The 27,647-nt window shown below is 42.9% G+C and overlaps 2 protein-coding genes across 3 annotated transcripts in view; one reads left to right on the forward strand and one right to left on the reverse strand.

Moving 5' to 3' along the window:
• The window catches only part of FPGS (folylpolyglutamate synthase), an 87,545-nt gene that overhangs the window by 42,451 nt on the left and 17,447 nt on the right, over nt 1–27,647 (reverse strand). The window lies entirely within an intron of this gene.
• On the forward strand, nt 1,975–26,297 carry LOC143805076 (uncharacterized). The gene is made up of 4 exons (XM_077283894.1): nt 1,975–2,083; nt 15,933–15,993; nt 17,954–18,031; nt 20,090–26,297. The coding sequence occupies exons 1-4, from the start codon at nt 1,976–1,978 to the stop codon at nt 24,115–24,117; spliced, it is 4,275 nt and encodes a 1,424-aa protein (XP_077140009.1). The 5' UTR covers nt 1,975; the 3' UTR covers nt 24,118–26,297.

Consider the following 27,647-nt stretch of genomic DNA (forward strand, 5'->3'; position numbering starts at 1 on the left):
TGGCTGGCTGCATTACATTCTATGGGGGTGGGCTGTATTACATTCTATGGGGTGCTGTATTATATTCTATGGAGGGGCTACATTATATTCTATGGGGGGCTGCATTATGCTCTATGAGGGGGCTTCCATATATTACATATGCAGGGGCTGCATTATACTATATCAGGGGGCTGCATTATATTCTCTGGGGGTTACATTATACTCAGGGGGCTACAATATATTCTGTGGGGTGGCTGCATTATACTCTGGGGTGGCATCATTATACTATATGTGGGCTTCATTATACTGTATCGAGGACTATGAGGAATGCATTATACTATATGAAGAACTATGGGGTGCTTTATACTATGGGAAGTGAATTGTACTACATGGATGACAATGGCGGGGCATTATACTATATGGAGCACTATGAGGAATGTATTATATTATTTGGAGGAATGTATTATACTATTTGGAGGACTGAGGAGTGTATTATAGTATATGGAGGAATTGCAGTGTATTTTAATATATGGAGGTCTATGAGGAGTGTATTATACTATATGGAGGACTGAGGAGTGTATTATACTATATGGAGGACTGAGGAGTGTATTATACTACATTAAGGACTATGAGGAGTATATTATACTCTATGGAGGACTGAGGTGCACATTATAATATATGGAAGACTATGGGGTGTATTATACTAAACAAGCAAAATGCTGCCTATTCATCGAGTGATTGGATTGTTTATGTGGGAACAGAAATCCATGTTCTCAGCAGCACATCGCCGGTGTAAACTGTAGTTGTGCTGCTGATAACATGATACTGTATGGGGACAGATTGATGTAATTGTGATTGTTCTGTTCCCTTCATTCTTTCTCAGTTGGTGTAAAGAGGCCAGGAAACAAGTGAACGACTTCACTATTGTCGATCACACTCGTTTAGTGGCCTGAGATCAGCGCATGTAAATACAGCAGAAATGCTTCTCAGGGAGACCAGGAAAGGATGATGACAGTTGTAGTGAGCACCCAGCGTCTGGGAATAGTGCTAACTCTACTGCTTTTCCCAGCAGCCAGAGCATTTTATTCTATTATGTGTCATGATTTTTAGGGTTGACGTCAGCTGCGTAATGTCAGCTGCTATCAATCCCTGGTGTAAGTAATGGAGAGGTGTCTATCAGACACCCCCACTACTAGCCCAGACCTGGCGAGACCCAGCGACTCTGAAGAGCGGTGACGGTAGTAACAATACCGCTCTTTACAGTCGCCGAGCTCAGCGCAAGACCCGGAATATTTGAAGAGCGGTGACGTTACTGATGTCACCGCTCTTCAGAGTCACCGGGTCTCGTGCTGCGCAGCGGAACCAAAAGTGGCTGTAGGCAAAGTTTATGGAGCATCAGAATGAGGTTCTATAGCCTTTGGTCGTCTCAATCCCTTCATTATCTACGAGATCCAGTTATGTAGGTAAAGCAGCGGCTTTTCTTGGTACTGCAACTAAAAGCAATAAATAGGACTGAGCTGTAATGCTGGATACAGCTGTGATTATATGTTATATAGTCGTGTTACACTCCCCTCACTTCTTGTAACCTATAAGTGTACAAAGATGATATACAGTCACCATGTGACAAGTGGGCCTGTGTACCTTCAAATGCCAGGGCTGAATTTTAGCCCCAGTCCGGCCCTGCCCCTCTGTATCAGTCTGTCATTGTTAGTTTGCTTACTGTAAGTGATATCTGTATTTTGATGAAACCCCTTCTCATGTACAGCACCATGGAATTAATGGCGCTATATAAATAAATAATAATTACAACAGGTCTGCATAAATCAGATGCAACACAGATGTTTCGTATCAGATCCAAATTTCTTTTTGCGTCCCCATAGCCTTTTTGCGCACCCATAGCCTTCAATGTGCGAGTCTCATCTGATATACGGAAGAGACCTTTTCCAACCCCCTTCCATTTACAACACCCTGTCCCCCTGCTGCTAGGCTGTAGGATATGCAGACCTTTGACACAGGATGTAGCTCACACTTTCTCTGCACATGCTGCTCACAGAAACTACTGGAAAAAGTCAGTGACACATTCACTGCAGTAATGGAAGAAAATGTAAGTAATCAAGACTTATTACTTTACACATTGTGGCCAATATGAATGTTTTATCACAATATTTTATTGTTGAAGCACTTTTAGTATATGTTCCAAACTATCCACTATTACAAATATAACAAATATGTAGCTTTAATATGCAGTTTTTGTTGCAGTCAAATGTAAAAGGAAGCTTGTGTACTTCTTACAGATGAATTCACTTCTGAATTTGGCTTGCATTTGTGGTTCCGGGTTAGATTTGCTGCAGATGTTCTTTCCAAAATCTACAGCGTGCTACAGTACCAGCATGGTGGATGAGATTTTATCAAATTTAATGTATATCCTGCAGAGAAATTCTGCAACGGAAATTGACTAGGTCCACGGATTTTCTAAATGTTAATTTATGCTGCAGATGTTCACTGTACAATATCTGCAATGCAAAGGGTCAGTCTAAGTTTACACTTGGCGTTTTGGAAGAGTTTTTTTAATGCAATGTCATGCAATCTCACTTTGGTTTTTCTGTCATAAGATTTTGAGCTTTGCATGTTTTTTACACAATGGAGCATGTCACTTCTTTCAGCATTTTTTCAGCGTTTTTGACCTAGTGAAATTAATGGATGGTGAAAAAATGCACCAAAAACGCAGGTATCATGTTTGTTGCGGTTTTTTGTGCCAAAACCTGATTCTATATAATAGGACTTTATTTTTTTAACACTAAACTTTATCAGCATGCACAAAAGACAAATCTAGAATGGCAAACCCGCAGCAAAAACCTCACAAAAAAATTTCAAGAAAATCAAGCAAAACCTACTTTTTTTCTGCAGCTTCTTTCCGGTCAAGAGATCACATGGCTTGCTCTAAAGTCTGTTGTATATTCCCTCCTTATTTTCTGCTCACACCAGTAGCTTAAAAATTAGCTTTAAAAAGGCATCAGACTGGAATATGTGAGAACAATCTTTGGGTATTTCTGCAACAGCAAAAAATAGCTTTGCAAAACTTATCTTCACATTATCTCATACCTCGGTAAGATGCATATAAAGTTTACAAAGTTTCAAACGTTTATTGAGCCATTCAGTTTTCACAAAAAGATATAATATATTTTTTGAAGTATAAGGTTAGGTTATCACAATGAGTTTTTGACATTGCATATTTTTGCTGCACTGAAAATACAGCATCTTACAGTTCCAGCAAAGTGGATGGGATTTATATAAGTCTCACGCCCTCCGTGATTTTTTAAAATTTATTTTTACTCAGCGTAACTGCTCTGCTGCGTATTTGAAATCTGCAGCATGTCAGGCACGCTGAATTTTAGGTGCGGATTTTCCCCATATCTACAGGTATAAAATGTGTATGTGTTTTTAGTGCTTTTCTGCTGTGGATATGCACTAAAACTGCAAGAGCAAGCGACACTACTCTATCCTCCTCCTCCTGGACCTGTCCTCTGCCTTTGACACAGTGGACCATTCCATATTACTAAATCCAAAAATATACGAAGAAAAGAACGTGGCACTCACCCTGTTGTTGCTGTGAATTAGTGTCTTTTATTCAACATATGTAGACATAAACACGATGTGGAGAGGCGGCTGGTGAGAATAGCGGTGCGAGAGGATGTCCTTCATCCTCCTCTCGCACCGCTATTCTCACCAGCCGCCTCTCCACATCGTGTTTATGTCTACATATGTTGAATAAAAGACACTAATTCACAGCAACAACAGGGTGAGTGCCACGTTCTTTTCTTCGTATATTTTTGGATTTGGATTATTACTGTTGTGAGCACCTCCCTAAACTGCTGACTATTGCATGCCGCAAGGGATCTTGAAACAATCCTCTACTTGGACTATATTATGACCACTTAATATTGGTCTGGTGCCATTCTATCTCTACCATTGGACTTCATTCCATATTACTACAGACCCTCTCATCCCTTGGCATCACAGACTTGGCCCTATCCTGGATCTCGTCATACCTAACTGACCGAACATTCAGCGTCTCCCATTCACACACCACCTTCTCACCTCGCCCCCTATCTGTCGGAGTCCCTCAAGGTTCAGTTCTAGGGCCCCTGCTCTTCTCCATTTACACTTTTGGCCTGGAACACCTCATAGAATCTCACGGTTTTCAGTATCATCCTCTATGCTGATAACACACAGATCTACATCTCTGGACCAGATATCACCACCCTACTAACCAGAATCCCTCAATGTCTATCCGCTATTTCATCCTTCTTCTCCGCTAGATTTCTAAAACTTAACATGGACAAAACAGAATTCATCATCTTTCCCCATCTCACGCGACCCCCCCAACGAACCTATCCATTACAGTAAACGGCTGCCCACTCTCCCCAGTCCCACAAGCTCGCTGCCTCGGGGTAATCCTTGACACTGATCTCTCCTTCAAACCACATATCCAAGCCCTTTCCACTTCCTGCCGCCTTCAACTCAAAAATATTTCACGGATCCGTACATTCCTAAACCAAGAATCTGCAAAAACCCTAGTCCATGCCCTCATCATCTCCCATCTCGACTACTGTAACCTCCTGCTCTGTGGCCTCCCCTCTAACACTCTCGCACCCCTTCAATCTATTCTAAACACTGCTGCCCGACTAATCCACCTGTCCCCCCGCTATTACCCAGCCTCTCTCCTCTGTCAATCCCTTCACTGGCTCCCCATTACCCAGAGACTCCAGTACAAAAGCCTAACCATGACATACAAAGCCATCCACAACCTGTCTCCTCCATACATCTGTGACCTCGTCTCCCGGTACTTTCCTGCACGCAACCTCCGATCCTCACAATATCTCCTTCTCTACTCCCCTCTTATCTCCTCTTCCCACAATCGCATACAAGATTTCTCTCGCGCATCACCCCTACTCTGGAACTCTCTACCACAACATATCAGACTCTCACCTACCATCGAAACCTTCAAAAAGAACCTGAAGACCTACCTCTTCCGGCAAGCCTACAACCTGCAGTATCCACCGATTGACCAAACCACTGCATGACCAGCTCTATCCTCACCTACTGTATCCTCACCCATCCCTTGTAGATTGTGAGCCCTCACGGGCAGGGTCCTCTCTCCTCCTGTACCAGTTGTGACTTGTATTGTTCAAGATTATTTTACCTGTTTTTATTATGTATACTGTTGTGAACTCTGTGTTCAGGCTCCCTCTTGTGGTCACTGGTGGTATGGTGTGACTTTTGCTTTGGGCTCCCCCTGGTGGCTTTGTCTGTTATCCTGCTGGTCTCTGGCTATCAGCTGGTTCGTTATCCTCTGGGAGGTTCCTATATAGCTCTGTTTTACTTCCACTTGTTGCCGGCTGTCGATGTAATCAGTGCTACTCAGATTCCTTCTGACTACCTTGCTCCCAGTCCATCCAGGATAAGCTAAGTTTTGTTTGCTAATTTCTTGATCAGCAGTGTTTATCATGTTTTCTGTTCCAGCTTGCTAAAATGTAATTCCCTCGCTTGCTGGTTGCTCTAGTGGGCTGAGTTTCTCCCCACACACCGTTAGTTGGTGTGTGGGTTCTTGAAATCTCAGGATGGATATTTTGTAAGGGTTTTTTTATTGATCGCATAGACCCCTGCTCTATTTTCTGCTTTCTAGTACTAGTGGGCCTCTTTTGCTGAATCTGATTTCATCCCTATGTATGTGCCTTCTTCTTACTTCACCGTTAATATTTGTTGGGGGCTTCTATATCTTTGGGGATTATTTCTCTGGAGGCAAGCGAGGTCTCTCTTTCTCTTCAGGGGTAGCTAGTTCCTCAGGCTGGCACGAGACGTCTAGGAATTTTTTAGGCATGTTCACCAGCTACCTCTAGTTGTTTTGGATAGGTTCAGATTTGCGATCAGTCCAGTTACCATCTCCCTAGAGCTCGTCCTTAGTTTAATCACTTGCTGATCTATTTGTGATCCTCAGCCACTAGGGATCATAACAGTACAGCCGGCCAGCAAAGTGTTAATTGCATGGCAGAAGCAGGAGAAAAGAAGCCTTGAGAAATTTTTTTTTTTTTCCTTGTTGTTGCCGTGTGTCTAGCTGCTGTGCTAGCTTCTCTCCTCCTCTTAATCTTGGTGTGGCTCTGAGTTCAGCTGCTGACATTGATGTCCAGAGCTTGGCTTCCAGTCTGGATCATCTTGCTGCTAGAGTTCAAAGTATTCAGGATTTTGTTGTTCACAGTCCTATGTCTGAGCCTAGGATACCTATTCCGGAGTTGTTTTCTGGAGATAGATCTAGGTTCCTGAATTTTAAGAACAATTGTAAGTTGTTTCTTTCTTTGAAACCTCGTTCCTCTGGTGATGCCGTTCAGCAAGTTAAGATTATTATTTCCTTTTTGCGTGGTGACCCTCAAGATTGGGCCTTCGCATTGGCGCCAGGGAATCCTGCATTGCTCAGTGTGGATGCGTTTTTTCTGGCCCTTGGATTGCTCTATGAGGAACCTAATCTTGAGAACCAGGCTGAAAAAGCGTTATTGGCCCTCTCGCAGGGGCAAGATGAAGCAGAGGTGTACTGCCAGAAATTTTGGAAATGGTCGGTGCTTACTCAGTGGAATGAGTGTGCCCTGGCTGCAAATTTCAGAGAAGGTCTTTCTGAAGCCATTAAGAATGTCATGGTGGGGTTCCCTACGCCTGCAGGTCTGAATGAGTCAATGACTCTGGCCATTCAGATTGATCGGCGGTTGCGGGAGCGCAAACCTGTGCACCATTTGGCGGTGTCTTCTGAACAGACACCTGAATCTATGCAATGTGACAGAATTCTGACCAGAAGTGAACGGCAAAATTATAGACGGCAAAATGGGTTGTGCTTTTACTGTGGTGACTCAGCTCATGTTATCTCAGCATGCTCTAAGCGCAAAAAAAAGGTTGATAAATCTGTCACCATTGGTACTTTACAGCCTAAGTTCATTTTGTCTGTTACCCTGATTTGTTCCCTGTCATCTTACCCAGTTAATGCCTTTGTAGATTCAGGTGCTGCCCTGAGTCTGATGGATTGGTCATTTGCCAGGCGCTGTGGTTTTGATTTGGAGCCTTTAAAATTCCCTATTCCACTAAGGGGAATTGACTCTATGCCATTGGCTATGAATAGACCTCAGTACTGGACACAAGTGACCATGTGCATGACTCCTGTTCATCAGGAGGTGATTCGCTTTCTTGTATTGCATAATTTGCATGATGTTGTCGTGTTGGGTCTACCATGGTTGCAGACTCATAATCCAGTCCTGGATTGGAAAGCTATGTCTGTGTCAAGTTGGGGTTGTCAGGGAATTCATGGTGACGCTCCTGTGGTGTCAATTGCTTCGTCCACTCCTTCTGAAGTCCCTACGTTTTTGTCAGACTACCAGGATGTATTTGAGGAGCCCAAACTCAATTCTCTACCTCCTCATAGGGATTGTGATTGTGCTATAAATTTGATTCCTGGTAGTAAGTTTCCTAAGGGACGACTTTTCAATTTATCTGTGCCGGAGCATGCTGCCATGCGGAGTTATATAAAGGAGTCTTTGGAGAAGGGACATATTCGTCCGTCCTCTTCCCCTCTTGGTGCGGGATTCTTTTTTGTGGCTAAGAAGGATGGTTCCCTGAGACCTTGTATTGATTATCGCCTTTTGAATAAAATCACGGTCAAATTTCAGTATCCTTTGCCATTGATAACTGATTTGTTTGCTCGCATTAGGGTGTCTAGTTGGTTCACCAAGATAGATCTTCGTGGTGCGTATAACCTTGTGCGTATAAAACAGGGTGATGAATGGAAAACTGCATTTAATACGCCTGAAGGCCATTTTGAGTACCTGGTGATGCCTTTTGGACTTTCTAATGCTCCTTCAGTCTTTCAGTCCTTTATGCACGACATCTTCCGTGAATATCTGGATAAGTTTATGATTGTGTATCTGGATGATATTCTGTTTTTTTCGGATGATTGGGAGTCTCATGTTAAGCAGGTCAGGATGGTCTTTCAGGTCCTGCGTGACAATGCTTTATTTGTGAAGGGCTCAAAATGTCTTTTTGGAGTCCAGAAGATTTATTTTTTGGGTTTCATTTTTTCTCCTTCTACTATTGAGATGGACCCAGTCAAGGTTCAGGCTATTCATGACTGGACACAGCCTACATCGGTTAAGAGTCTTCAGAAGTTCTTGGGTTTTGCAAATTTTTACCGTCGCTTCATAGCTAATTTTTCTGGTGTTGTTAAGCCTTTGACGGATTTGACCAAGAAAGGTTCTGATGTGACCAATTGGTCCTCTGCGGCTGTGGAGGCCTTTCGGGAGCTGAAGCGCCGGTTTTCTTCGGCTCCGGTCTTATGTCAGCCAGATGTCTCACTTCCCTTCCAGGTGGAGGTTGATGCTTCCGAGATTGGAGCGGGGGCTGTTTTATCGCAGAGAAGCTCCGATGACTCTGTGATGAAGCCATGTGCTTTCTTTTCAAGAAAGTTTTCGCCTGCCGAGCGGAATTATGATGTCGGTAATCGGGAGTTGTTGGCTATGAAGTGGGCATTTGAGGAGTGGCGACATTGGCTCGAGGGAGCTAAGCATCGTGTGGTGGTCTTGACTGATCACAAGAATTTGATTTATCTCGAGTCGGCCAAGCGGCTGAATCCCAGACAGGCTCGTTGGTCGTTGTTTTTCTCTCGTTTTGATTTCGTGGTTTCGTACCTGCCTGGTTCGAAGAATGCGAAGGCTGATGCTCTTTCTAGGAGTTTTGTGCCTGACTCTCCTAGAGATTCAGAGCCGGCTGGTATTCTTAGAGAAGGGGTGATTTTGTCTGCCATCTCCCCAGATTTGCGACGTGTGCTGCAAGAGTTTCAGGCGGATAGACCTGATCGCTGTCCACCGGAGAGACTGTTTGTCCCGGATAGATGGACCAACAGAGTCATCTCCGAGGTTCATTCTTCGGTGTTGGCGGGCCATCCTGGAATATTTGGTACCAGAGACTTGGTGGCCAGGTCTTTTTGGTGGCCTTCCTTGTCGCGGGATGTGCGTTCCTTTGTGCAGTCTTGTGGAATTTGTGCTCGGGCTAAGCCTTGCTGTTCTCGAGCCAGTGGTTTGCTGTTACCTTTGCCTGTCCCGAAGAGGCCTTGGACGCACATTTCCATGGATTTTATTTCAGATCTCCCTGTCTCTCAGAGAATGTCTGTCATCTGGGTGGTGTGTGATCGGTTTTCTAAGATGGTCCATTTGGTGCCCTTGCCTAAGTTGCCTTCCTCCTCCGAGTTGGTTCCACTGTTTTTTCAAAATGTGGTTCGTTTGCACGGGATTCCTGAGAACATTGTTTCTGACAGAGGATCCCAGTTTGTGTCTAGATTTTGGCGGACCTTTTGTGCTAAATTGGGCATTGATTTGTCTTTTTCGTCGGCCTTCCATCCTCAGACGAATGGCCAAACCGAGCGAACTAATGAGACCTTGGAGACTTATTTAAGATGTTTTGTTTCTGCTGATCAGGACGACTGGGTTACTTTTTTGCCGTTGGCCGAGTTTGCCCTTAATAATCGGGCTAGTTCTGCTACTTTGGTTTCTCCTTTCTTTTGTAATTCGGGGTTTCATCCTCGTTTTTCCTCGGGTCAGGTGGAGCCTTCTGACTGTCCTGGAGTGGATGTTGTGGTTGATAGGTTGTATCAGATTTGGAATCATGTGGTGGACAATTTGAAGCTGTCTCAAGAGAAGGCTCAGCTCTTTGCCAACCGCCGTCGCTGTGTGGGTCCCCGACTTCGCGTTGGGGACTTGGTGTGGTTGTCTTCTCGCTTCGTTCCTATGAAGGTCTCCTCTCCTAAGTTCAAGCCTCGGTTTATCGGTCCTTATAAGATTCTGGAAGTCCTTGGCCCTGTGTCATTTCGTCTGGACCTCCCAGCATCATTTGCTATTCATAATGTGTTCCATCGCTCGTTGTTGCGGAGGTATGTGGTGCCTGTGGTTCCTCCGGTTGAGCCTCCTGCCCCGGTGCTGGTTGAAGGAGAATTGGAATACGTGGTGGAGAAGATCTTGGATTCTCGTATTTCTAGATGGAGGCTCCAGTATTTGGTTAAATGGAAGGGCTATGGTCAGGAGGATAATTCTTGGGTTGTCGCCTCTGATGTTCATGCAGCCGATTTGGTTCGTGCCTTCCATGTGGCTCATCCTGATCGCCCTGGTGGTTTTCTTGAGGGTTCGGTGACCCCTCCTCAAGGGGGGGGTACTGTTGTGAACTCTGTGTTCAGGCTCCCTCTTGTGGTCACTTGTGGTATGGTGTGACTTTTGCTTTGGGCTCCCCCTGGTGGCTTTGTCTGTTATCCTGCTGGTCTCTGGCTATCAGCTGGTTCGTTATCCTCTGGGAGGTTCCTATATAGCTCTGTTTTACTTCCACTTGTTGCCGGCTGTCGATGTAATCAGTGCTACTCAGATTCCTTCTGACTACCTTGCTCCCAGTCCATCCAGGATAAGCTAAGTTTTGTTTGCTCATTTTTTGATCAGCAGTGTTTATCATGTTTTCTGTTCCAGCTTGCGAAAATGTAATTCCCTCGCTTGCTGGTTGCTCTAGTGGGCTGAGTTTCTCCCCACACACCGTTAGTTGGTGTGTGGGTTCTTGAAATCTCAGGATGGATATTTTGTAAGGGTTTTTTTATTGATCGCATAGACCCCGCTCTATTTCCTGCTTTCTAGTACTAGTGGGCCTCTTTTGCTGAATCTGATTTCATCCCTATGTATGTGCCTTCTTCTTACTTCACCGTTAATATTTGTTGGGGGCTTCTATATCTTTGGGGATTATTTCTCTGAAGGCAAGCGAGGTCTCTCTTTCTCTTCAGGGGTAGCTAGTTCCTCAGGCTGGCTCGAGACGTCTAGGAATTTTTTAGGCATGTTCACCGGCTACCTCTAGTTGTTTTGGATAGGTTCAGATTTGCGATCAGTCCAGTTACCATCTCCCTAGAGCTCGTCCTTAGTTTAATCACTTGCTGATCTATTTGTGATCCTCAGCCACTAGGGATCATAACAGTATACCCCTCCTCACATGTAAAGCACCATGGAATAAATGGCGCTATAATAATATATAATAATAATAATAATGCAATCCGCACATGATTGTATGGCCGGCATCACATTCAGCGTAGGGAAATACGGTCCGGTTTTTACAGGCATAATATGCAGAAATTATCCCAAAACGGTGATCCGTATGTCATCCTTAGGGCTCCTTTCCACTTGAGAGATAAACGTTCGTGTCTCGCATGTGAAAACCAAGCTCTGGCGCCGGCACTACAGAGCGGAGAGTGCGGCTGCATAGCAATATATGCAGCCACACGCTCCGCTCCCAAATGCCGGCGCCAGAGCTTGGTTTTGACATGCGAGACACGGACGTTTATCTCGCAAGTGAAAAGGAGCCCGTAGGCAGGGTGTGGCTGCGTATTTTACGCATGTCATCCTCCGTATGTAATCCGTATGGCATCCGTACTGCGTTTTTATCTCGCAACCTTGCAAAATGGACATATAATGGATCCATGGGCTCAAATATTCCTGAAAACATATATACAGTCCAAATATATATATATTCATACAGGACTAGATAGCATAAAAGCCGGTAATTCAATTGCCGGCTTTTGCTATCTCCCTATGAAACCCGACAGGATATGAGACTTGGTTTATGTACAGTAAACCATTTCATATCCCTTTTTTTTGAATATTGCTCACTAATAATGTTAGTAGAGTGTGTGTGCAAAATATGGGGGCTTTAGCTGTTAAAATAAAGGGTTAAATCGCGGAAAAAACTGGTGTGGGCTCCCGCACAATTTTCTCCGCCAGAGTGGGAAAGCCAGTGACTGAGGGCAGATATTAATAGCCTAGAGAGGGACCATGGTTATTGGCCCCCCCTGGCTAAAAACATCTGCCCCCGGCCACCCCAGAAAAGGCACATCTGTAAGATGCACCTATTCTGGCACTTAGCCTCTCTCTTCCCACTCCCGAGTATCGGTGGGATATGGGGTAATAAAGGGTTAATGCCACCTTGCTATTGTAAGGTGACATTAAGCCTGGTTAATAATGGAGAGGTGTTAATGAGACACCTATCCATTATTAATCCAATAATATTAAAGGGTTAATAATACACACACACATTATGAATAAAGTATTTTATTGAAATAAATACACACATGGGGTTGTAAAATCTTTATTATACACTTAATCCACCTGAAGACCCTCGTTCTGTAAAAGAAAAAAAAAGAAAAAAGCAACAATATCCCATACCTTTCCGGCGCTCAGTCACGTCCCACGCTGTAAATCCATCTGAAGGGGTTAAATAATTTTACAACCAGGAGCCTGCTAATGCAGCTGTTGCTCCTAGCTGTAAAATCTGGGGAATTAATTGAAATCATGGGAACGTAGCATCGAAGACTTGCGGTGCTGCGCCCCCTGCTGGCATAAACTCATATGAACTCTAGCATGAGAAAATATTCATAAAAATTCCCACGCTCGAGTTCATATGAGTGACTGTAACGCATTCTTATTAGTATTGGCTAATCAACACCATATAATTTACTGCTCTTTCATAAAGTTGGGAAAGAAATAAGGGATTCAGCTATCTTTTCCTGTCTTCGATTTCGTATGTAATATGATTTTGATTTTTAAACTGTTATCAAAGAATATATTTCTACAAAATACTGATTACATCTTATCTGCAATGTCAGGACACTCAGATACAGCTCTGGCAAAAATTAAGAGACCACCACATCAAAACCCTGTCATGCCCAGCCCAATCTCCAGACCTGAACCCCATTGAAAACCTCTGGAACGTAATCAAGAGGATGATGGATAGTCACAAGCCATCAAACAAAGAAGAACTGCTTACATTTTTGCACCAGAAGCAGTGTGAAAGACTGGTGGAAAGCATGCCAAGACGCATGAAAGATATGATTAAAAATAATGGTTATTCCACAAAATATTGATTTCTGAACTCTTCCTGAGTTAAAACATTAGTATTGTTGTTTCTAAATTATTCTGAACTTGTTTTCTTTGCATTATTTGAGGTCTGAAAGCACTGGTTTTTTTTTTGTTTGGTTTTTTTTTGACAATTTTTCTTTGTCAGAAAAAAATACAAAATTTATTGCTTGGAAATTCGGAGACATGTCAGAAGTTTATAGAATAAAAGAACAATTTACATTTTACTAAAAAATATACCTATAAAGAGAAAAATCAGACAAACTGAACATTTTGCAGTGGTCGCTAAATTTTTGCCAGGGCTGTATATAACCAAGAAAATATAAAAGAAAAAGCCAAGAAATCTAAAGAGCCGCACCCAGCCAGGGCTGTCCTGTGTCCAAGAGATAACAGGGAAGGCCTGAGCCTATGTGTCCACTCCTGAATCAATAGGTTGTAAAGAAAGAGGATCTGTCAGCACAACTTTGGACTCCTAATAAAACAAAGCTTTAATAACATTTTGAAGCTGATTAAAAAGATACTTTTTTCGATAAATTCGTTTTGCCATTTTTCTGCAGTCAGCTGTGAACATTTTACGCTAATGATGTGCAAGGGTAGCGCTTGAGTATAATATCGGAGGATCAGTACAGGATCAGTAATGTGATGTATGTACACAGTGACTGCACCAGCAGAACAGTGAGTGCAGCTCTGGGGTATAAAACAGAATGTAACTCAGGATCAGTGCAGGATAAGTAATGTAAAATGTCTTTTGAGATGGTTTTACACAAAACAGATTTTGACTGTATTTTTTGTGCAGGACACATGTGTGACCAACGCTACCTCAAGCTTATGAGGTGTAACCAGGATTCTTGTTCTAGTGATTGCTGGTGGCCCCAGCGATCAGATATTTATTACCTTATTACTTTGCCACGCACTTCAAAAATAGGATAGACTAAACAAGACAAGTCTTTGTTGTCAAACCACCACAACCCCTTTGTATACCAGACCAATGCCCAAACCCCATAACTTCACTCTCCAAAATCACTGAAGGGGAGCTTGCTTATCTTCTCTCCAAATCACACCTCACGACTTGTGCACTTGACCCCATCCCACCTCCTCCCCAACCTCACTAATCCCATCCCTAACCCATCTCTTCAACCTATCACTAACTTCTGGTACCTTCCCCTCGGCCTTCAAACATGCCACAATCACACCTATCCTAAAAAAGCCATCCCTTGACCCAAGCGCTATGTCCAGCTATCGCCCCATATCTTTGCTCCCATTTGCTTCCAAACTCCTTGAGCAGCACATCCATGCTGAACTTTCCTTTCACTTTGCCTCTAACTCTCTCTTCTACAACCTACAATCTGGCTTCCGTCCCCACCATTCCACTGAGACTGCCCTGACCAAAATTACTAACGACTTACTTACAGCCAAAGCTAACAGACAATTATCTATACTCTTCCTCCTAGACCTGTCCTCTGCCTTCGACACAGTTGACCACTGCCTCGTACTACAGATCCTCTCTTCCTTTGGGGTCAAAGACCTTGCCCTATCTTGGATCTCCTCATACCTTACCAACCGCACATTTAGCGTTTCCTACTCCCATACTACCTCTTCATCTCGCCCCCTCTCTGTTGGTGTCCCCCAAGGCTCTGTCCTAGGACCCTTACTCTTCTCAATCTATACACTCGGCCTGGGACAACTCATAAGGTCCTATGGCTTCCAGTACCGTCTATATGCTGATGACACTCAGATCTACCTCTATGACCCAGATGTCACCTCTTTGCTCTCCAGAATCCCAGAGTGTCTATCAGCCATATCCTCCTTCTTCTCCTCTCGCTTCCTCAAGCTCAATGTGGACAAATCTGAACTCATTATCTTTCCTCCATCAACGCATATCTTCCCTACCTGATCTGTCTATCAAAATAAATGAAATCACACTTTCCCCTGTCCCCAAAATCTGCTGCCTCAGGGTAACCCTTGACTCTGCCCTGTCCTTCAAACAGCACATCCAATCTCTCGCCACCTCCTGTCGCCTCCAGCTCCAAAATATTTCCAGAATTCGTCCTTTCCTCAACCCACACTCTACCAAAATGCTTGTGCATGCCCTAATCATCTCCCGCCTCGACTACTGCAACATCCTCCTCTGTGGCCTACCTTCTAACACTCTCGCACCCCTCCAGTCCATCCTTAACTCTGCTGCCCGACTAATTAAGCTCTCTGCTCGCTACACTCCTGCTTCCCCTCTTTGCAAATCCCTTCACTGGCTCCCAATTTCCCAGCGTTTCCAGTTTAAATTACTAACACTGACCTACAAAGCCATCCATAACCTTTCTCCTCCGTATATTTCCATACTAATCTCTCAATATCTTCCCTCACATAATCTATGGTCCTCCCAAGACCTCCTCCTCTCCTCCACGCTTATTCACTCCTCACCCAATCGCCTCCAAGACTTCTCCCGAATATCACCCATCCTCTGGAATTCTGTGCCCCAACACGTCCGGTTATCCACTACTTTTGGATCCTTCAAAAGAAACCTAAAAACCCACCTCTTCAAAGAAGCTTACAGCCTGTAAAGACCACACGGCCACCTCAACACCATTGGAGCTACCGCAACCCTCGACCTACTGTCTCCTTCCCCATAATCCTGTAGAATGTAAGCCCGCAAGGGCAGGGTCCTCTTCCCTCTGTACCAGTCTGTCATTGTTAGTTTTGTTTACTATAAGTGATATTTGTATTTTGATGTAACCCCTTCTCATGTACAGCACCATGGAATTAATGGTGCTATATAAATAATAATAATTATCTATCTCTGGATAGATGAAAAATAGCATTTGCGCCCTTTGCACAGCAACCCCTTTAAAGAGGTTTTCCATTACTTTTATCTTAATAACCTTTCTTATCCGTCTATTGAGGTAGACCTCACTTCAACGGCCCTGCTCACCTCCCGATACAGAATTGAGTGAAGCTGGAATAACCCTTTATTTAACTTTCCAACTTTTCCTTTAGATGTCCCAGGAAAGTTTCACAGATGAAAATAACTCCTGTTATATATCAGATTCTGAATTAGGTAACTATATTATACTAGATGGTAGCCCGATTCTAACGCATCGGGTATTCTAGAATATGTATGTAGTTTATTTATGAAGATTTTAGAATAATACATTGAATACACAGGATTCGGCCGGACTGCGCCTGTCGCTGATTGTTCGCGGCCGGCCATGTAGTATATAGCACAGCCACGTAGTATATAACAGCTCACGTAGTAAATAGCACAGCCATGTAGTATATTGCACAGCCACGTAGTATATAGCACAGCCATGTAGTATATAACACAGCCCACGGAGTATATAGCACAGCCACATAGTATATAGCACAGCCCACGGAGTGTATAACAGCCCACATAGCATATAACACAGCCCCGTACTTTATAACAGCCCACGTAGCATATAACACAGCTCATGTAGTATATAACAGCTGACGCACTATATAACACAGCCGACGTAGTGTATAACACAGCCGACGTAGTGTATAACACAGCCCACGTAGTCTATAACACAGCCCACGTAGTCTATAACACAGCCCACGTAGTCTATAACACAGCCCACGTAGTCTATAACACAGCCCACGTAGTCTATAACACAGGCCACGTAGTGTATAACACAGGCCACGTAGTGTATAACACAGGCCACGTAGTACATTGCACAGCCCACGTAGTATATTGCACAGCCCACGTAGTACATTGCACAGCCCATGTAGTACATTGCACAGCCAACGTAGTATATTGCACAGCCCACGGAGTATATAGCACAGCCCACGCAGTATATAGCACAGCCCACGAAGTATATAGCACAGCCCACGTAGTATATTGCACAGCCCACGCAGTACATTGCACAGCCCACGCAGTACATTGCACAGCCCACATAGTATATTGCACAGCCCACGTAGTACATTGCACAGCCCATGTAGTACATTGCACAGCCAACATAGTATATTGCACAGCCCACGTAGTACATTGCACAGCCCATGTAGTACATTGCACAGCCAACATAGTATATTGCACAGCCCACGGAGTATATAGCACAGCCCACGCAGTATATAGCACAGCCCACAAAGTATATAGCACAGCCCATGTAGTATATTGCACAGCCCACGCAGTATATTGCACAGCCCACGTAGTATATTGCACAGCCCACGTAGTATATTGCACAGCCCACGCAGTACATTGCACAGCCCACGCAGTACATTGCACAGCCCACATAGTACATTGCACAGCCCACTCAGTATATAGCAATGTGGGCATCATATCCCTGTTAAAAAAATAATTAAAATAAAAATTAGTTATATACTCACCTTCCGTTGGCCCCGGATCCAGGCGAAGCGTTTACCGATGCTCCTCGCGCGCTCCGGTCCCAAGAGTGCATTGCGGTCTCGCGAGATGATGACGTAGCGAGACCGCTACGTCATCATCTCGCGAGACTGCAATGCATGGAGCGGTCACCGGGGCGTCGCGAAGAGCGGGAAAGGCCGGTTCTGGATCCGGGGGGCCGACGGACGGTGAGTATATAACTATTTTTTATTATTTTTAACATTAGATCTTTTTACTATTGATGCCGCATAGGCAGCATCAATAGTAAAAAGTTGGTCACACAGGGTTAATAGCAGCGTTAACGGACTGCGTTAGACCGCGGCATAACGTGGTCCATTAACGCTGCCATTAACCCTGTGTGAGCGCTGACTAGGGGGGGGGAAGAAGGAGCGGGCACTGACTGCGGGGAGTAAGGAGCGGCCATTTTGCCGCCGGACTGTGCCCGTCGCTGATTCGTCGTGGCCGTTTTACCGCGACCAATCAGCGATTTGGATTTCCATGACAGACAGAGGCCGCGACCAATGAATATCCATGACAGATAGACAGACAGACAGACAGACGGAAGTGACCCTTAGACAATTATATAGTAGATGAGTACTATTTATGTATTTCACAGAATAGTCATGAATTATGACATTGTGACTAATTATGTTTCCACTAGTTGCATTTTTGCAAGATTATGCTGCTGAGGAAGAGATCAGTCACGGTAACAGCTGCCTCTTACAACATCCTGTCAATGGTGAGAGAGCAATTTGTCTTTACTACCGTACCTTTAGCTGTACATTTTAACCCCTTAATGACAGCCAATACGTCTTTTAACTGACCTGAGATATAAGAGAATAGCATCCCCATACAGGTGACAATCCAGCAGCTGTCGGCTGTATACTATAGCTGACAACTTGCTGCATAAGCCACAAGCAGTGTTTGCACCATCCAAATCTGTTTAACCCCTTAGATGCTGCTGCAAATAGTGATTACATCATTATAAATGCTTAACAGACTGTGGGGGCTTCCTCCTAATCCCAATTGGTGCCCTCAGATCATGATTTTGTGGTCCTGATGTTTGCGATTGGCAATTCATGACCAAATTCTGGCCTAAGAGTCTGACGGCTGTTGTAACCTGTTCAGAAATTAGAGACATTTTGGTGATAAAAAGGCACATTTTAATTTCTGTCATGTCACTTTGCATTAATTCCTGAAGAGCACCTGAAGGCTTAATAAACTACCTGACAGCCGTTTTCAATATGTCAGGGGGTGCTGTTTTTAAAATGGTATCACTTTTGGGGGTTTCCAAATATATAGGACCCCTAAAGGCACTTTAAACATGGCTACGTCGCTAAAAAAATAAATTTTGTAAATTTCCTTAAAAAAATGAAAAATTACGGCTACATTTTTAAACTTCCTAAAATGCTAACAAAATAAAATAACATTTTACAGATGGTGCTGATATAAAACAGACGTGAGGGAAATGTTATTTATTAATGTTTTGCTGTGGCATGACTATCCGGATTAAAGGGATAATCATTCAAAGTTTGAAAATTGCTAATTTTTTAACATTCTCAAATTTCTGATATTTTTTATAAATAAACACAAAACATATTGACCTAAATTTACCATTATCATAAAGTATAATGTGTCACGAAAAAACAATATCAAATTCACTGGGATTTGTTGAAGCGTTTCAGAGTTATTACCACAAAAAGTGACACTGGTCAGATTTCAAAAATTTGGCTCCGTCACTAAGGGGTTAAATGGGTTTTCGGGCCTTAGGCTACAAGCCTGCAGTCACTCTATGTGACTGCAGGCTTGTGAATGCTCATAACACACTAATTGCAGGCTGTGTTGATTCTCCATTGCCAGCACAGGAAGTGGCAGGCAAGTGACCCAAGTATGAAATTTGCATACATGCGCTCATGTGCCGACTACATGGGTGCAGCCTTGCTCAAGGCAAGTGTATTGAGCGAGGCCGGACACAGACTAGTCAGAATGTCGACAAAAGTATATAAATTGCATACTTGCAGTCACATGACCACACGGCGCTAGCACCGGAGAATCCTCAAATTAATTGATTTTGCTTGCAGCTACCACTTAAAGGAGTCTACAATATACATTGTCTGGGGCAATGAGTTCCCGAAGATTGAAAGTTCGGGACAGCTGCTTGATTGCACTGTTGGTCCAAATTGTGCACTCTGCCATGTTGCAATTGCCTAAGTACTATCAGAGGAGCACAAGGACCTTGTAGTAGAGGCCATGATTGCTCTATAAGTAGGAAACCGGCCACCTCGGACACAATGCAGAGGTGGCAGGTAAGCTAAGCAAGAAGCAGTACAGTGCTATATATATACTATAAAATTAAAAATCCCTTCCTAAAGATCCCTTCCTTCTTGAGAAAATAAAGGACTTTAATAATAGGGAAAGTTCCTGTTTTTGCTAAATGTTTGCAATTTTACAAGTGTAACAAGATGAGACAACCCTTTTAAATGATGTAGTGAAATTGCCTAGTGGCAGCTGCAGACAAATATACGCGGAATGCTTGTTCGCCAGACACATCTGCCAGCGGCTTTTCTACCAGGGAATAAAAAGGGTGGTGTGTTGTAATTCTGCATGACCCGTCCTCCTTTCCAACACCTTCATCTGTCAGGGAAGAGTTTGGAGCCCACACTAATTGATTGGTCCAGCTAAAATTAGGGAGGTTGATTTAATGTATAAAGGCTTTTACGGCACTATAGTGCTTATAGGAACTGTTTGATTGCATTTTCTCTATGCCACCATAATGCATTTTTTTTGTTTTTGACAGGGAAAACAAAACCAACTAAAAAAGTGTCTGACGTTGTTCAAATGGACACCCTGAAAATTGTCATAAACCCTCCAGCTCTTGAACAAAGGAAGGAGTCAGAAAAGAAGGACAGCGCAACCTGTGCAGATCTGCAACCATGCAAACATCCCACAAGTAACAGTTCAGTGTGTGAAGTAGTTGTGTCTACAATTACAAGTCCAGGACAGAATCAAAAGCTTCGGATTACAACAGCCAGCAAAGGGGGTGAATTAAAGAGATATTTGCCTTTTAAAGACACACTAGCACCAAAAAAGTCTAAGAAGGAGCAGAATATAAATATACTACATGCCACAAAAATGTCAACATGTACTAAGCAGTCAGTGAACAGCAAGCGGAAGTTAAAAGGTGTCAGCAACAAGAATGCATCAAGTAAAGCACAACAGGCCAACATCATATTGAGTAATGATGAGGCACAATTTAGTGATGTGCACCTAGGTGGCAATAATGGCACAACACAGAATCCACCACATGGCAACACTGACAGATTGATCGATTCTACAGGAATATTACACCATATAGCTCATAGACAGCGAGACTTCCCCAAATTCAACAGTGTCATGCATATTGACTATTTCAGATTTGTGAATGTAGACAGAATACAGTCATTTCTGGAGGCCGTGAACGCCGTGAATTCTGCCGTTCAGACTCTGCTGGATGGGATTAAGGTGGATATCAGCCCTGGTGACTTTGTACAACTTAGACTTACAGGTGGAAGCTCCTTAGACCTTGTATTTTCATCAAAGCATTACACTACGGATTTGACGGCAGAGGTATTTTTAAATTCAGCTGCCAAAACCCTCCAAAGCAATGAGGACGGCTTACGTGGCGCTACCCTAAAACTTACAGCCACTGTACTGAAAAACCGAAGAGGGGGTGGAAAACGGCATCTGAAATCCATAGCATACAGTCAGATAATTAAACAGAAGAGACAATGGCTGTACGACTTTAACAATTACAGTTCCAATCTTTGCTTGGCTGCCAGTATATCTGCGCTCATAGCCGATTCTGACGTCGGCGATGCCATTATAATGGCTCGTGCCACACAACTGCACAAGGACTTGTCCATCCCAGACGACCAGCTCGTAAGTTTCAACGACATTGCCAAGTTTGAGAAACATCTGGGCATCAACATCAAAGTTCTTTACTACAATCAGGACAAATGGCAATACTTCCACACGAAATCAAGCCAGACGGGCAAAAACGTCTATGTTTTACACCACAACAATCACTATTATGGCATCAAGAATGTGAAAGGTTTTCTGGGGGAGTCTTATTTTTGTCAGCAATGCAGTTCAGTGTTTCACCACAAGAACAATCACTCTTGCAAATACTTTTGTAAAGCTTGCCAAAAAGACAACTGCATGGAAAGTGCTGATGACCAACCGAGATGCCCCAAATGTCGCGTATTCTGCCGTTCCAGTGAATGTTTCAAGGAGCACCAACGATTAGCCAGCGACAATAAAATGTTCTGTAAAGTGAAGACTTTTTGTGATTCTTGCATGCGGTATGTAGGATCCGGGATTGACCATAAGTGTAGAGGCCCAGTATGCAATGTGTGCGGAGTAAGTCTTGATAGATATGCCAGTCATCAGTGTTATATGCCACCTTACACTGCACCAGAAAAGACTGATAAATATATTTTCTATGACTATCAATGCCAAATGGAGAAGCATGGATGTGTACCAAACTTTGTCTGCTGCTCTACACTGCATGGAGACATTACTTGGGAATTTGAGGGCAAAGGATGTTTACAGGAATTTGTACAATTATTTACCAATGGTAAATTTCATGGATTCACCTTTATTGCGCATGATGGTGACCGATACGATGCCCGCTTTATTGTTCAGGCATTAATAAAAGAAAAGCTACAAGTAAAACTGCTCACACAAGGCCCCAGACTATTGTGTGTGACTTTACCCGATTTAAACATACGATTCATAGATTTTCTAAATTTCCTACCTGTGAATTTCGGTAATCTTCCTTCTGCTATGGGTTTTCCAGTGTTAACGGGATACTTTCCTCACTCTTTTAATACTGAAACCAACCAGACCTATGTTGGCCCTTTGCCTCCTATGGAGTATTACGATGTTGCATTTATGACTCCCGGTGATCGAGAAGTATTTACGGTATGGTACGAGAAACACAGAAATGCCACATTTAACCTAAAGTCAGAGCTCAGTTCACACTGTAGTCAATCTGTGGAGGTTTTGAGGCAGGCATGTGAGCGATACCGACATCTAGTAATGGAAATGAGCAAGAAGCAAATGACAACATATTGTAACCAAAGAGAAAGAAATGTAGAAGTGGTTGAGTGCATTGACCCCTTTCAGCTGATTTCATTGCCCTCTGTCTGCATGGCAATGTATAGATTCAATTTTCTTCCCAAAGACACCATTGCCATTCTACCTAGTGATAATTACCATAAAGCTCAAAAACGCATGTCGTCACCAGCCATTCAGTGGCTTCTGTATGTTGCGCATACAGAAAACATCACCATACGGCATGCTTTAAGTGGTGGTGAAAAGCAAGTTGGCAAATATTCCCTGGATGGGTATGCTCGGGTTAACGGCAAGGAAATAGCCTTTGAATATCTCCCGTGCACCAATTATGGCTGTCAGCTTTGTAGCAAAAAAATTGATTGCAGTGTTGCCCCCAAATCTCACTACAGTCAGTCATATCAGACCTTCTTGGTCAAAAAGCAACATCTACTGCATTGTGGATTCACAGTCCGTGTAATATGTGAAAACAAATGGAATGAGATGCTGGAAAGCAAAGGGAAACTTCAAGATTTCCTTCTTAAAAAACAACTACCAACCCAACTGGCCCCTCGGGATGCACTTTATGGCAGTAGAACAAACACAACTAAGCTGTATCACAAAGTGACTGAAGGAGAGAAGATACATCACTACCACATAACAAGTCTTTACCCATTTGTCAACCAGACCAAGACATACCCAGTGGGCCACCCAGAAATCATTTTTGAAAACATTGGTCCTATTGGCAAGTACTTTGGCATAGCTAAAGTTAAGATTCATCCACCACGAGGTTTGCTATTTCCAGTTCTACCTATTAAGATTAATAAAAAACTAATCTTCACCCTATGTTACACATGTGCCACAAACCCTCCAAAGCGGCTATGTTCCCACAAGGATGAGGAACGCTCACTAAGAGGCACTTGGTGCACCATAGAGCTGCAGATGGCAGTAGAGAAAGGTTATAGGATAGGACATATCTATGAGATTTGGAATTTTCCCAATACCGCAGATGAACTCTTTGCACCCTACATTAAATTACACCGTAGGGATTACGAGGAGGCTTTAGGTTACCCAAGTTGGTGCACAGATGATGACAATTGCATTGACACCATCCTTGAGAAAGAAGGAATACAATTACGAGCTGATAATATAAAGGTGGATCCAGCAAAAAGGCAAATATCTGACCTGTTCATAAACTCCCTGTGGAGCAAATTTGGTCAGATATCTGATTTCCCAAAAACGAACATTGTGACTGACCCTGATGAGCTTTTTCGCTATGTTTTCCAACCATCCTATGAGGTTTCTGAGATAAGTTTCATAGATGAGGACACAGCAGCCATCAACTGGAAATTCACCAAAGAACACAACAAGTCCAGCAAGAATGCCAATGTCTTTATAGCCAGTTTTACCATGGCTTATGCCAGACTAGAGCTGTACAAGCTTCTGGACAGACTACAAGAGAGATGTCTCTATCATGATGCAGACTCTGTCATTTTTACAAGCAAAGATGGGGAGTGGAACCCACCTTTAGGTGATCGCTTTGGGGAATTCACTAGCAAGGTGCCACAGGGCACACATATCACAGAATTTGCAGCTATTGGGCCCAATACCTATGGCTACAGACTGAGCACGGGTAAAGCAATCTTAAAAATTAAAGAAATGGCTTTGGATTTAGAACATACACAGGAGATTTATTTTGAGAACAATCTAGTGCTTGATGATCCAGAACCATGAAATAATATTATTGGTAAATATGTTTCTTAGTTATAGCTGGTGTTCGGAAAGAAGGATGTCAACCAATATAGCCGACAAATGATTTTGCCCAGCTTTCCTGATCAGTAGTCTTGGAGCTGTAACTTGGTTGTTACAGCACTTTCCCAGACACATAAATGGCTCATACAGGAACTTGTAATAGGGTATGTGTATATGAAAAAAAATATGGCCTCGATTCATCAAAGTGCATCGTAAAACACTTTGAAAAGTCACAAAATGTTGGTTTTGCTAAAATTTTGTGACTTTTGGCGTTTTAACCCCTGTTTCAGCCAGCTCCACCAAAATGGACGAAGTTGGGATGGGGAATGGCAACGCACACTCGTCTATTTTATGACTGGTTGTGGCAAACCTTACGCCAGCTCACATTTAAGATGCATGTAATTCATTAAGAGGCACCTCTGACTCCAACATGCACCCTCATCTAGATTGGTTTGAATCGGGCCTAAATGTCTTGTTTTCCTGTTGTCGAGAGTATCATATTGACATGTCTAGTTGTCAATCGTTTGTAATTCATCCAATATTAAAATATAAATTAAAAATAACGGAAGAAAAATTAATTTTTTATTGGGTCCATCTTTAAGAAAAATATGGATGTTTAATAACACACTTTGGATTTCATTTTGCATCTGTTTTAGTTTTGTTTGTAATGGATCCATGTTTACTAGAGATGTCTCTAATTTCAGTGTTAAAAAAAAGAAATCCAATTGCTGTTTTTTTTGTTGGGTTTGTTTTTTTTTTTTTGGGGGGGGGGGGACAAAAAAGTTGTGTAGACTCCATTTTTTATTTACCAAAAGACAGATTCCAGCTAGAAAAGGGGCAAACTTCCGTTCCCATTCAAATGAACGAGGCCTGGACTGGAAAAATTTTAATTTATGCTTTTATGTTTTATTTACGGTAACTACTGGATATGTGAACAGTCACATGTCCAGTAGTTTTATTTAAAAAAAAAAATTAAAATACCTGTTCAGTGGCTTTTGTGTTATTGTTGTAATCCATGCTTGAAATTACAGTCCAAAATTATGCAGATTTTATTTGTGCCAAGGATATTACTTCTTGTCCGTGACATGACACTGTTTAGCAACGTCTGGCCATACACACACGATGGCTGTCATTTATCTCTCCTGACTTTCTCATACCCAAGAATATTTGACTCAGTATTCTCCTTGAGAAAGCCACCGAGCAAAATGTGCTCCGGAGTCCAGGGGTCTCTTATCCTGTGTTATTCCCTGTTTACATGGTATGTCTGAGTCCTTTGATATCTGCTGAGGTTTTAATATATAGTATATACTCGAGTATAAGCCGACCTGAGTATAAGCCGACCCCCCTAATTTTGCCACAAAAAACTGGGAAAACTTAATGACTCGAGTATAAGCCTAGGGTGGGAAATGCAGCAGCTACCGGTAAATGTCAAAAGTAAAAATAGATACCAATAAAAGTAAAATTAATACGAACGGGCACTGTGTTATCTGCGTCATCAAAAACAAAAAAGTCTCAGATCTGGAAGCTGTGGCTTGATAGCCGTTTTTCCCTTATCCCATCGTGAAGACGCTTGTCCTACTGTGATCCGGGATCTGATACTCCCGGCCCGTGAAAAATCTTGCTCTGTGCCTAGCTGTCTAGTTTAAGTGTCGCTTTGACTTTCAGGAACCTGTATTTTAGTAGGTTAGTTTATGTTTAGACCTTTGATCTAAATAATCTACAGTTGTATACCTATGTGTACCTACTCCCTTTCCCCCCCCTTCCTTGCGTTGGTATTTCTGTTTTCTTATTGTATTATTAATCTACTCTGCTCTGTTTGCGGAATTGTTATGTTTATCTGTCTGACCTGAAAAAGTTTTAATAAATATGATTCAGTAAAAAAAAAAAAAAAAGTAAAATTAATTGAGACATCAGTAGGTTAAGTGTTTTTGAATATCCATATTGAATCAGGAGCCCCATATAATGCTCCATAAAGTTTATAATGGCCCCATAAGATGCTCCATATTAAAATATGCCCCATATAATCCTGCATAAAGGTTAATAATGGCCCCATAAGATGCTCCATAGACACATTTGCCCCATATAATGCTGCACAAATGTTGATTATGGCCCCATAAGATGCTCCATACAGACACTTGCCCCATATAGTGCTGCACAAACGTTGATTATGGCCCCATACAGACACTTGCCCCATATAGTGCTGCACAAACGTTATGGCCCCATACAGACACTTGCTCCATATAGTGCTGCACAAACGTTATGGCCCCATACAGACACTTGCCCCATATAGTGGGAGGTGGAGCAGCATATTCATTACTGTAATGAGCGGTACCATGTGACCGCTCAGTACAGGAAGAAGCTGGGGCGCCGGGGACCTGCAGGGACCGCGCTAGGAGTAGGTGAGTATAATTAGACAGCCCCCGCTCCCCCTCCCCTGCCGACCCCTGGGTATGACTCGAGTATAATCCGAGAGGGGGACTCTCAGCCCCAAAAAATGGCCTGAAAATCTCGGCTTATACTCGAGTATATACGGTACTTATTAATTACCCATCCATTTGGAATTTATTTATATATATACATTTTTCATGTTTGCTACCTCACAACCTGGAATTTCACAATTTTGTTTTGGTTTTTTGAGAGCTTGGATCAGTTCATGTAAAGAACATGCCTACAACTGTGAACATTTGCTTTTCTTTCTATTGTGAAGCAAACAATACGATAAAAGAACTGAAAATTTCAATGTGCTTAACTATTTACCCCCATTCCTCTAAAGTCAGTACTTTGTAGCACCTCCTTTTGCAGCAAGTACAGCTGCAAATCTCTTTGGATGAGTCTCTATGAGCTTTCCACATCTTGCCACTTTGCCGATTCCTCAAGGCAAAACAACTCCATCTCCTTCAAGTTAGATGGTTTCCTTTTATGCTGTCTCCGGGGCCTGTGGCTACAAATATGGCTCTGTGAGATGCTGGATCTCTTCTTGGCGACGGTCGCAGATAGCTTAACTCCACTGCAGGCACCCATGTTATGAAGAATCCAGAAAATACTTTGATTTCTTTAAGAATTCTTGTTAAATGCATACAAACAGCAGCAGGTAAAAAAGACTTTCTTCAGACATGCTGAAAGTACATGTGCCTCTAATGAGGCCAAGATGGAGACTGAGACACAGGGAAAAGAAGAAGGAAGTGACATGACACCCAGCAGAGGGAGACAGAAGGGACAAACTTCATGGAAAGGGAGGATTTCAGCTATGCAAAACACAGGAACATATAGCAACAATAAACAATATGAGAGACTGCAATACAGCATGTAAAATGTACAGGACAGTCTGTAAAATGTCTCATTCATGAGACATAACACCTTTAGTGAATAGCAATCTTCAAGTGTGAAGACAAATTCTCAATAGGATTAAGATTTGGACTTTGACTAGGCCACTCCAAAACATTTACATGTTTCCCCTTAAACCACCCGAGTGCTGCTTTAGCAGTATGCATTGGGTCTTTGTCTTGTTGGAA

The sequence above is a fragment of the Ranitomeya variabilis genome, chromosome 2 (assembly GCF_051348905.1).
Source record: "Ranitomeya variabilis isolate aRanVar5 chromosome 2, aRanVar5.hap1, whole genome shotgun sequence".
In the NCBI taxonomy this organism is placed as follows: Eukaryota; Metazoa; Chordata; class Amphibia; order Anura; family Dendrobatidae; genus Ranitomeya; species Ranitomeya variabilis.